This window comes from Vidua chalybeata, chromosome 2, assembly GCF_026979565.1.
Source record: "Vidua chalybeata isolate OUT-0048 chromosome 2, bVidCha1 merged haplotype, whole genome shotgun sequence".
In the NCBI taxonomy this organism is placed as follows: domain Eukaryota; kingdom Metazoa; phylum Chordata; class Aves; order Passeriformes; family Viduidae; genus Vidua; species Vidua chalybeata.
The window spans coordinates 72,818,753-72,830,994 of NC_071531.1; the positions used below are offsets into that span (position 1 = coordinate 72,818,753).

At 49.6% G+C, this 12,242-nt stretch overlaps 1 protein-coding gene across 1 annotated transcript; it reads left to right on the forward strand.

The window, feature by feature from the left end:
* Positions 1–490: 490 nt before the first annotated feature.
* Positions 491–5,414, forward strand: LAG3 (lymphocyte activating 3). Its single transcript, XM_053936404.1, has 8 exons — positions 491–557; positions 791–962; positions 1,158–1,384; positions 1,653–1,910; positions 2,083–2,376; positions 2,699–2,989; positions 3,271–3,386; positions 5,307–5,414. The coding sequence occupies exons 1-8, from the start codon at positions 503–505 to the stop codon at positions 5,412–5,414; spliced, it is 1,521 nt and encodes a 506-aa protein (XP_053792379.1). The 5' UTR covers positions 491–502.
* Positions 5,415–12,242: the final 6,828 nt, after the last annotated feature.

The window sequence follows — 12,242 nt, forward strand, 5'->3', positions numbered from 1 at the left end:
TGAAAGAATTAGAGAGAACCTGTAAGAGACAGGAAGATCAAACCAAAAAAGGTAAGAGATGAAAGAAAAACATGAAGGGTACTTGCTGGGAAGTGTCTTCTACACTTTTTCCACTGGCTATATAGAAGCGAAACTTGTAAGAAAAACAAGAGCGACCCAAAGAATTTCCACTAAAAGATGCTTAGAGCAGTGTCTCTGGTCCCTCCCTCCTCTGCCCTCACGTGCCCCGGGCTCGTACTGGTTTCTTGGTCGTGACGCATCTTCTTAGTGATATGAGGAAACTCACTGCCCACCTGCAATATAAAGGCATTTAGGGAAATGCTTTGATCAGAGAGAGAGAGAGGGGGAGCATGACAGCAAGCACATCCCACTGACCCTCTGTGCTCACCCACCCATTTTAACAACCTTCTTTGCCCATGCCTCATTTTTGCTGACCTCTTCAAGCTTTGGACCTCCTTAAGCACAGAGTTGAGTGAGAAGCATCCCTCTCCTGGATGCCACCATGAAGCCAGTGTCCCTGGTGCTGTTCCTCATCTTCACTCTGCTGCCTTTCACTGGTAAGAGGGGCTGAACATATTGGGGGAGGGGGCAGAGTAGCTCAGTAATCTGAGTCTGGGTATTACTTGATCCCTGGAAAGGCTGGAAGGGAGAATTTCTGCACTTCCAACTCCACAGAAGGTGGCCAGATATCATGCTGTATTCTAATCCACCCTGGCAAAGATGTCATCCCCACCCCAGAGTAGGATAATATTGAATGCCTCTCTTTGCTCAACTCTCCATCTTGTTACAGCTGGCCACATCCTACCAGGATTATCAGAGGGGAGAAGCAGGGAGCAGAAAGTGTGGGTCAGAGAAGGGAATTCAGCCGTGCTACCCTGCCACTTGAGCCCCAGAAAGACAAGGGAGAGCTCAAAGCAGCTGCCTGACAAGATATCTGTGCTGTGGAAGAGGCATGGGGGAAGGTATGCCAGGGCCAAAAGAGATACGAATCCTTCCTAGGGGAATGGGGGGGTTGGAGGCCCTTTGAGCCCTTTTTCTCCTTTCCCCATGTTCCCTCCTTCCCCATATTTCTTCCTTCCCCGTATTCCCTCCTTCCTGCCCTCATCTTGATCTTGTGTTTGCCTCTGGCATGTGCCACTCACTTGTCCTGCTTCCAGTGTGCACCAGGAGCCACAGGTGGTGCTGGAAGTTGGGGACTCGGGCCTCCAGAAGACAGCACAGCTCATGAAGCCCCGAGTGTCGCTCCAGGACTCCACCTTACGCAACGGCAATTTTTCCCTGCGGATCATCCCTGTCCGGAGCAAGGACGCTGGGCTGTATGAGGCACAGGTGAAATACAAGACAGAGGTGCACAGCTGCCACGTGGAGCTGGGGGTGATCACAGGTAGGAGAGGATGGAAAACCTGGGGAATGTTGATTTTAGGACCAGGGAGGTTGTAAAGGTGGGATTGGGTGGGGATGCCGTGTTTGGCAGGGCAGGTGAGAGCACAGGCAGCACCCTCCGGAAAGTGCAGTTTCCTGCTGTCTGCCCTCAGCTCTGAAGGGAGAGCTACCTGAGGGATAAAGTTAGGACAGCGCAGGCACAAAGGGCTGCTTTGGTAGCTCCCCTATGACCTTAGCTCACTGCCCAACCCAAACCCTTCTTTTTGCAGTGACCCTTAGTCCACCCAGTCCTGTGATAGAAAGTGAGCTGCTCCTGATGAGCTGCAACTCCAGCCACCGGGCCAGCCTTGTGGAGACATGCTGGTTCCACAAGGAGCACTCGGGCCCCACCTCCAGGACCTTCTGCTCCTTGTCCGGGACTCTCTCCATCCTCCATCCAGCCATGAGTGATGCGGGCTCCTGGCGCTGCCAGCTTCGGTACTCTGATAAGGAGATCATTTCTGCCACATTCAACCTGCAAATTCTAGGTGAGCTCAAGCTCTGTGTTGATACCCCAGCATCCCGAACCTTATCCCTTTGCTGTGACTGACTAACCCCGGTGGCTCCAGCTCCCACCTTGTCCTCACTTCCCAGGTCAGTCATCTCCCTGAGGAGCTCTTTCCAGGCACCACTCCACATTGTCTTCTTTCCCTGGCTCAGGTTTTGATGGCCCAACCAACCCTGTGGTCTATGCAGCAGCTGGCTCTGCAGCCAATCTACCGTGCAGTCTGAGCTACCTTCCCAGAGCCTTTGGGATGAGTGTGGTGGCAGCCCACTGGAGCCATCTTGCAGGAGGACATTTGAAAGACAGGGGCATCTTCCAGAATCTGAGCAGCAGAAGCTTCCCCCTGCATCTCCCCGCGGTGGGGCCGGGTGATGCAGGGCAGTACTGCTGTGCTGTCTCTGTGGGACGCAGGACAATCAGCAGGAATGTGACCTTGGCCGTGCTTTCAGGTGAGAGGAGAGACTGGGGTCCCTCACTGCAGATAAACATCCCCACATACCTGTGCAATGAGCATGGGTAGCTCCTGGTCATGGGTTCCCACTCTGGGGCAGGAAGCAAGATCTCTATTCAGGGCATTGCACTGCATTGGATTCTGCTGGTATCAGGGGCTTTCCTGGGTGACTTGATTATTCCTCTTAAGAATGAGAAAGACAAAGAAAATAATTTAGAGGAAGTAATAAAGAAAAGATGCAATAGAAGACGAATGGATGAGGAAGAGATGTGGACATGCCTGTAGGCTTTCCTGAGGTTACTTTTTTCCCTTTGCCACAGTGACTCCAAGCATCCAAGGACCAGTTTCTGAGGGGAATCGTTTGCTGCTCATCTGCAGCCTCACGCACTCCCAGGGACATGAGCGTTTCCAGTGGACTCACCTTGACTCAGCCCCCACTAAGAGCAAGCTGGCTGTGGCTACTCCCCGTAGCTTGGAGGACCACAGTTCCCGGATGGGACCTACCTTGGAAATAGCCCAAGTGTCACAAAAGGACATGGGCACCTGGGAATGCAGTGTGCATGGCCCAGAAGGCAGACTGGGAGCAGTGGAGTATGACCTGCAGATCACAGGTACTGTCCTCCATGGGTCTGCAAACAACCTCTTCTTCTCCTCACCCTACTTAGCTCTCTGGTGCCCTTTCCTCTCTCAACCTCATCCTGTCCTTCTCCCCTTGGACCACTTGAATCCCATCTTCTTGTCATCCCCTCTTAGCTTTCACCACTTCCTTATGCTGCTCCTTCCAGTTCCCTGCCTACCTCTTTCCTATTTTGCCTGTTGCTGTGCAGTCCCACCCTTCCCTTCATGCAAAATCAACCATCCCTTCCTTCCTAACTGTGGTTCCTCCTCACAGGTGCCCAGGTCTCCAGCGCTCCCTCTATCTTAAGTGGGCAGATTACTTTTGGGCTCACACTCACCCTCTTTTTCCTGCTCGCCGTTTGTGTTGTGGCTCTGGCCCTACAAAAAAGGGTAAGTGTCCATAACCTCAAGACCAGACCAGGACTAATCCTTCCCGAGCATGTCACTGGAAAAAACTGTGCAAACAAGACAGACTCTTTCTCTGAAGTTTTCATATTATTGCTCTGCAAATTAATAACATGGCAAAATCATCCTTCAGGGTTTCCTTTTGCAGACAAGGGCCATCTTTTGGGAGTAGCTGTGATGCAGCTGCCTCCTACTTAGCCTCATGGAAAGAGCCCACGATGACAATTCTAGCGGGGAAGGGGCTGGGCGATCAGAGCGAGATAAGTTTGGAAGAGCTTACCCTGGTGAAAGAGCTGGGAGCCTTGAAACTGCCTCGAGCTGAAGATGAGGGATGTGACAAAATTGATGAAAAGTCTTAGCAAGTCCCAGTGGCTGGAGACTGAAGGCAGGCAGCATCACAAAAGAAGCAAGGTGGAAATTTTTAAAAAACCACTGTGGGTAGTGCAAGAGCAGCTCGTGACAGGTTCTTCGTCATCCGTCCTTAATCAGCACTGATGGTAAAGGATAAAATGAGGCAGAAATCTACACTTTCTGTGAGACTCTCTAAAGTGTGCAAGTCCAGGGCAAGATGATCAGAACCAACCTTTCTGGCCCAAAACCTTGGACTGGAACCCCTTGACAGTGTACCTGTAAAGCCTCAGCTAGCAGGAAATGGGTGTCCAGCTGTTTGCTCAGCACAGCTCTCATCCCACCAGGATATTCACCACATCAAAGCACTTGCATACGCCCCCATGGCCCCGCTGTGCTGAGCAAGCCAGGCTCCCGTGTGGCAAGCATGGCTCCTCTATCCATGGGTGTTCCTCGACTGGCCTTGGATGGCCCTGCTTTAGCAGGACTGGATCATCTCCAAAGGTCCTTCCAACCCCGACCACCCTCTGGTTCTGTGATTCACACCCTTCTCTGCACAGGCTCCCCGCTGGGCTCGTCCTCCCTCAGAGTGAGATGAGTGGTGCCTCGAGCAGAGATATCAGCTCTTCTCTGGTTCTCTCTCTCTCTCTGCTGGCATCCTCTGAGACTGCATTTGCTGTTCCTGCGCTGGTTGGAAACTGGACGCTCCCCGCGGTGTATCATGCACACACGATGGGCTGTTGCCCACACATTAGAGATTCCTATTCCTGTCCCCTGATCCTATCAATGTCTGATTGCTACTGTTGCATTTCATTGATCCTGTCACTCAGGGTAGTGCTGCCTTCTCCTAAAATATCTGTGTCTTACATGATATTCTCATCCTCTTTCTTCCAAATGAGGCTCCTCAACTTTATCAGCTGCCTAACTCATTAGCACTTTCACACCCTCTGTGCCAATAATGACTGGTCTTTGAAGACTTGAGCTTTTCATTTCCCTTCAGCCTGGCAGAAACCTGTCAGCAAACCCCAGTCCCTTCCTCTTAGCTGAGATCACACCTACCATGCCATTCTCTAATCTCATCCTTCTTGCTGTACTGTCTGTGTGCAACCCTATCCTGCCATCAGGAGCCCTGAGATCTACCCCTTTCACTGTCTAGAAAGTCACTTGTGATAGTGGTTCTGTCTTTAATTTGTTCTTATGTCATTTTGCCCAAGCCTTCATGCCTTTATTACCTCTCCAAAAAGGTGTTGTACAATCTGACATACCATCAAACCTGACAATGGCCTGACCATTGTCCAGACCAGTCTTGCTCTCCCTTAGCCATGTCCTGTCTTTGTTATTCCTTATGCCCATGACACCAAGAGGATCGTGCTGAGCTAGCCTTGCCTAGAAGAAATTGCATGTCTCAGAGAGTATCTTTTTTCCCTGGCTCTGGGAAGGAATGGGAGCCTTCTGGTTGCAAGCACTGGGACTGTCTTCCATGGCAGGGAGAAGCTCAGACTCGTGCCATTCAGTCTCTCTCCCAATGTATGATGTAGCCTCTTGCTTCCCTTTCAGGCACGGACTCCTGCCTTCCCAGCACTGGAAGGGATGTTTGCAGTCAATGTGCCATGGAAGCCCATGGAGGAAAAGCAGAAAGGGAAGACCCAGCAAACAGAGTGCTGATGGAAGCAGGGGCATCGGGGCTAGTCTGCATGGGAGGATGAAACTCTGTGCCACACAGAGAGAGATGGGCACCATGCAGACCTCTCAGGAGGGGCTAGGGATGGCATGAGCAATGCAGGGGACCTTGGGAGCTCTGTACCTGCAGAGGGGCTGGAAGCTGCAGCCAGGGCAAGGCAGACTCACCACTGCAGTCAGGTGGCCAGCAGCAGAGATGCCTTGGAGCTGTTGGGAGTTTTTGAGCCAGTAGCTACTGCCTGCTTTGGTGCCACATCTCTGTCCCACTCTTTGCCCCTCCTTCACAGCCTCTCTCTCAGGCTTTCTCTGGTGGAACACTTGGATGCAGGACATAGCTGGAATCCATCTCCCCTGCAGTTCTGACAGTATTTTTTCCCCCATGCTCACTGTCTTCTCCTCTCCCTCTCCCTGCACTGCCCTGCTCACGGCCCTGTTGCACATTTTGAGCATTTTAACTTATTAGGAACTCATTTTAGAACTTAAAATAAATTCATGTGATGAAAAATTCCTCTGACCCTTGTGTGTGCTTGTGGAGGAGTGTGCCTATTTGACAGAGCTGGGTGTACCTCTGCCTGTGTGAATCCATTTCTAAGGCTTTTGCTGCCTTCTCTTTCTCTTTCAGTTCTGTTTTACTGAAGTTGCCTGTTCGTTTCTGACATTTTCACAGTGGGGAAGGGGAAATTAAATGCCACTAGAGAAGGAAGAATCACAGGTTCAGTCTCTCCTTTTTGCTGCATTTCTTTTTTTTTTTTTTTCCTCATCTGACTGTCCTTTTTCATTCATTCTTTTATTTCTTTAATCCTCACATTTTCCTGAAAGATCTACAAGTGGCATTATGGTTCTTTGTCACTCTCTTCCTGCTAAGGATGTACTTAGAAATGTAAGCATGAGTCTGCCAGGCCCTACCCCTCAAGACCTTCAATGTGTTTAGGTTTCATGCAGTCAGAGAATGCTCTTCACGTCCCCTCTGAACAGCCATGGAGGGCTGTGGTACTGCTCTTGAGCAGCCATTGAATGCAACCCCAGAAGAAACACTTAGTAGTGAGAGCCACATGGGTGATTTCTCCCATATGGGTCCCCATGCTGAGGCTGCTCCATGTTCAGGATGGAAGATTCTCTTGACTTGAGAGAAGGTCACCACAGCCAGAACAGCTTTTTGTTATTTCAGCAGGTACATGAACAGACCTTCTTACTGTGTGGCTCTCATCTTCCCTCCCCAAAAGGTTCAGGCACTCAGGTAGTGAATGCACTCAGGTATCCTTAGACTGCAGGTAGCGCAGCAACACCCAAAAGTCACAACTAGCCCACTCCAGGGAGCATGTCTGGACTCCACAGCTCTTTAGCTACTCAGCTATCCACGTATTTTACTGAAAATGACACCCCTTTCTCCACTTAATCCTAGAGAAGTGCAGCAGAGCTGCGAGGTAGACTTGTCCGCTTCAACCATCCCGTGCAATTTCAGGCAGACCCCGGAGCAGAACCAACATAAGGCAAGACAGTCCAGTGTGGTACCAGCATCTTCCTAGGCAAATGATAATGCTGCTATTTTTTTTTCAGGTGGGAGTGATGTGTCTAGCTCAATCACCTCCCTCTGCCAGATGCTTTGGAGGTAGAGAAAAGGCTGGTTAACCCCTGTGGCACTGAGGGGCAATCCAATATCCATCAGGATCACATAACATTCTCTCAGTGCCTGACATTGGTTTGCTCTCTCTTCTCACGCACAATGGGATGCTCTCTCCTCCTGTGGTAACACTTTCAGCATTGCCTGTTACCAGCCTGGATGTTCTCATTGCTCAGATATGTGCCTGGTCTGTCTTTAAACCTCCCTGTTTCCTTGTACTCTCTGACTTCCTCTGGCAATCAGTCCTTGGATCTCCTTATTCACTGTATGAAAATGGTTCCTCTCTCAGTTTTGAATTGAAAGCTTTCCACTTTCACAGTTTTCTTTTCTCCCATCACAAAGGCTGGGAAAAGAGGGACTCCCAAATCTATCGTACCTTGGATGGCCATTATTTTACCACGTTTTATCACATCCCCTTTTTTGTTACTTCCCCATCCCCTCCTGACTCACTGTCTTTCAGGTACCAATCCCAGATTTTGGGATGTTCTCTCTGACAGTGTGCACAGGCCCATCTCTGTGCATGGAGAGCTCTGCTCGGGCCCTGTGCTCTGGAAGAGGAGGCAGCAGCCCAGCAGGGGAGCAGTGCTGGTTTACACGGAGACACAGAGCCTTTCTCTGCATCCCTTCCATCCAGCCCTTCGGTGTTTTGTCTGCTCCTCTGAAAGAAGTTCAATAACACTGAGCTTGTACCCAGCTGTTCACTGAGCCTGTCATGATAGGCAGAATCCTGGCATGGTGCAGTTACAGTGAGCAAAAGCCTGGAAGTGTTTATGCAGTTTAGATTTTCCTTCCTAGAAACTATTCCTATATATAGGAAAATATTTCCAAATCAAGATAGCGCAAGGCAAGTCAGTGGAGTTGAGGTGGAAGGACCTAGAGTCTGTACAACAAAACAAACAAATCTGGAAACCTGTTTCAAGCAGAGTCAATAAATAGAAACAGGAAATAAAGCAAATGGAATATGAAGGAAAAAGACTTGATGCTTTTCCATAAGGATACAGCTACACGTGCAAAACTCAGATAAGTATTTTCAATATATCAGAATGTGGTAATTTGATCCTGGCTGGGTCCATCACTCCTTTCTCTAACTGAATGGGAGACAGAAAGTATAACAAGAGGCTCGTTGGTCCAGATAAGGACAGGGAGAGATCTCTCACTGATTATCATCACATCAAAACAGACTTGCCATGGGAAAATTATTTTAATTTATTACCAATCAAATCAAATCAAATCAAAGCATGATACTGAGAAAATAAACTCATATCTTAAAAGACCTCCATCCCACCACTCCATTCTTACAAGGCTTAACTTCACTCCCAATTTTCTCTACCTTCTTCCCCACAGCAGCACAGGGGGACAGAGAATGGGGGTTGCAGTCAGTTCATCATGTGTTCTCTCTGCCACTCCTTCCCCCTCAGAGGAAGGAGTCCTCATTCTCCCCTGCTCCAGTGTGGGGTTCCTCCCACAGGAGAGAGCCCTCCATGAACTTCTCAAATTTGAGTCCATCCCATAGGCTGCAGTTTTTCACAAACTGCTCCATCATGGGTCTGCTCTGGGGTCACCAGTCCCACTTGCAAACCTACGCCAGCATGGGCTCCTTTCCCTACAGGGCCACAAGTCCTACCAAGACTCTGCTCCAGCGTGGGCTTCCCTTGGGGTCACAGCCTTCTTTCAGGTATCCACCTGTTCTGGGGTCCTCCATGGGCTGCAGGTGGATCTCTGCTCCCCCATGGACTTCCATGGGCTGCAGGAGGGTATCCTGCCTCACCATGGTCTGCACCATGGGGCTGCAGGGGAATCTGTGCTCTGGCACCTGGAGCACCTCCTGCCCTTCCTTCTGCACTGACCTTGGTGTCTGCAGGGCTGTTCCTACCACATATCCTCACTCCTCTCTCTGGCTGGAGTTGTTCATGGTTTTTTCATCCCACTTAACCATGTTGTCCCAGAGGCTCTACCACCATCACTGATGGCTCAGCCTTGGCCATCAGTGTCTTGGAGCCAGCTGGCATTGTCTGTATCAGACATGGGGGAAGCTTCTGGCAGCTTCTCACAGAAGCCAACTCTGTAGCTCCAGCTATCTTGACCTTGCCACGAAAATTTATTGCACAAATGGAAACTTCAAAAAAACACAGGAAATCCAGTGGACTCCCTTTTAGCAGAGAGGAGGGCTTAAGGAATGCAAAGAAAGTGTTATGCATGCAAATTCCTTTGCATAGGATTCCTCTGAAAGGAATAGGAAGACAACCTTTAATCCCAAACTAATCTTTCTTTGCTAAGAAAGATCAGCATCATTAGAAAAAATCATAACTAGGTCCAGATGTTCTGCAACCCAGACTTCTGAGGGATTTACAGTGAGAGGCTAAGTGCTAGCAAATAGCATAATCTGACAAAAGAGCAACAAGAAAAATAGATTTATTGTGGTCTTTGTGCATTCTGCACAGCCTTTTATAAACAATGAAACATTAAAACCAGATCTCAAATTATGTAGGCTACTAAGGCAGACTGAGTTTTATATGTGCTTGTCAAATTTATGAGAACGATATCAGCACCAATCCTGAAAAAAAAAATCCCACAACTTAGTACTCTGCTTCTGTTGTTTCAACACTTTGGTGAATAAACCCAAAATATGTAGGGTTTTACTTTTGCCTTCTAAAGGCAAAGCCATCACACCAAGCTCCTTACGGGAATGCTGTTGTTGTGGGTAGTGCATCTTGTGCCTCCCACTAAGTTCCAAAGCATCTGGAACAGTCTTTTCATAGTTGTGGATTCCATCATGCTTAAGAGTTTCTCTCCTAGGTTTCCATCCCACTGGCCTGCCAGTTCAATGCCACTCCCTCCAAAAGCTGTCATATGACGTACTCTGAAAAGGGTGTCACTCCCACCTGAACAGATGGGTGTCAGGGGGTCCTGTGGCAGAAGGACATAGGACATTGTGCCCAGAAACACAGGAGGTCACACACAAAGGCAGATTTTGCAAGGATTTGGTAATTCTCATTCTTACTGAGGTTCCTTTTCTTTTACAAGCACTGTGTGTCTTCTTGTCACCAGGTCAGCATTCCCCCTTTTTGTATGTAAAATGACACAGGTTTTGGACCAAGGAGGACATACCAGCAAACTCCCTAACAAGCTTTGGGGGCTGTCAGGAGCTCAGTTAGGACCCTCTGCTCAGGCACTCCCCAGCCCTTCAAAATCCTAAATTAGTTATTATGAAGAAATTTTTCACTGTAAGGGGGTGAGGCACTGGCACAGGTTGCCCAGAGAAGCTGTGGATGCCCCATCCCTGGCAGTGTTCAAGGCCAGGTTGGATCCTGGTCTATTGTAAGGTGTGGCTGCCCATAGCAGGATGTCGGACTGGATGATCTTTCAGGTTCCTTCCAACACAAGCCTCTCTGTGATTCCATCAGCCCGCACGGCCGGCAGAGCTCTGCGGGGACACCCCGGCGGGGCCGGCGGCTGCGGCGGCTGCTGCGCGGGCCCTCCCAGCCCCTCGTCCCGAGCCAATGCCGCCATCTAGTGCACTGTGCGGCGGGATTCTGCGCTGATGAAACACCTCCAGCTGTGCATCAAAACAATTACTGTCACCAGCTTCTCCCCCTTGCTTTTGCCAAGGCCAGTAATAGTGAGCTAGTAAAGCAATATGCATCCTATCTAGGTCCCTAAACGCCCCCCCCCCCCCGGCACCTCCCTCCTGCCTGTTGCATTTCTCACATGTCCTTAACACGGGATTGGTTTTGGTTAAGCTTGCTTTAGCCCCTGTCACTTTTGGTGATACACTTCTGCAAGTAGTGATTCTTGATTCCTCTGTCCAGTGCCCTCCAAGCAGTCCCTCATTTCCCAGCACACCTGGCTTGTCTTGCTCCATCAGACTCCACCCCTCCTGACTAAATACAAGGGACCCCTTGCTCATGAAGAACCTCTCTGGAGGGTTCCTGATTTTCCACTTTGATCAGCAAATGAACCTTTATGATATCTGCTTGGAGAGCCCTTTCTTCCCAGTTCAGGCTTCCAAGTTCCTACAGAGGTATCTCTCCCCATTTTTCCCCATTTCTGAGGAACACAGCTGTGCTGGGGCAAATCACTGGGCCCCCTCAGCAGCCAGCTTGTTTCTAGCTCCCACATCAGGCATCAGAAATGCCCCTCAAGAGGCTCACCAGGTGTCAGCTATTCTGTTGCAAAGAGAACGCTCCTGGCTTTTGAAGCTGCTGATAGGCAGGTGCCTGAAGATCGGTTTTTTATGCTGCATCAAACACTTGTCCTTCCTTCTCTCCAATACCACTTGGGCAATCACTGATTTTCCAACATATCTGGGTATCTTTCAACTATCAGTCTACAGAGGCACACTGAGAGCCCCCAGTGATGTGCAGGGAACTTGGTTTTAAGGAGACGATCTCTGGAGGCATCTTGGCTTTCCAGTGAAGCCAGTTAAAAGGTCTTTGTCAACGTCTGATTTCTGAGGCCCTTTTCTCCCTTTATCTCTCACTTCCTTGAAGACACTCAATGTCTCTGCAGACTGTGACCATCACCCAGCACAGCCTGGAAGCTTCTTCTCTCCGCTGAGAGGATCTGTTTCTCTCCAACACGAGCTTGCAAAAATATTGCTGGTGATGGGATTAGAGCAAAGAGAGACAGCGCAGCGTGTCTCTGCAGGGGACAGAGCAGGGAAAGATGACAGCCACTGATTTGTGGGGGGAGAGCCGTGTGCAGTGCTCAGGCTGTTCTCGCTGTGCCGTGGGGTCACTGCATGATGCTGGATGAGCCCCCTTTCCCCAGGGGTGCAGTACAGCAACTGCCCCAGCGAGGTGAGAACCAGACTTGCAAAGAACCTAAAAACCAGTTAAATATTTATGAGGAATATTACATTCAGAAGAGAGACTGACTGGCTAATATTATTCATCCCTTCTGGATTCTGATGTTTAATTAATGCTTGCAAAGTGCTTTGAGATGCTTGGATGAAAGTGATACAAACACGTCACTGCACGCTGTGACCCTTGGTCCCAGAGGTACCTGTTCACTGCACAACTGCAGCAGCTCCAAGAGATGGATCCCCACCCTAGGGTGACAGTGGATCCAGAAGAGGCATTCTCACAATGTGACATGCCTGCGGCTTTGTCACCTCAGACCCACAGCCCTGCTTCTCCTTGCAGCTCTGCAGCAAGTTCAAGTGCATTTTGCAAGCTTTACCCCTTCAGGGA

What these genes read in the sequence shown, in the direction of transcription:
- LAG3 (XM_053936404.1), top strand. Translation starts at nt 503, where the DNA reads ATGAAGCCAGTGTCCCTGGTGCTGTTCCTCATCTTCACTCTGCTGCCT. An exon ending in GACCTTGGCCGTGCTTTCAG is followed by an intron (nt 2,377 to 2,698) that starts GTGAGAGGAGAG and finishes CCTTTGCCACAG; the next exon opens with TGACTCCAAGCATCCAAGGA. An exon ending in GTATGACCTGCAGATCACAG is followed by an intron (nt 2,990 to 3,270) that starts GTACTGTCCTCC and finishes TCCTCCTCACAG; the next exon opens with GTGCCCAGGTCTCCAGCGCT.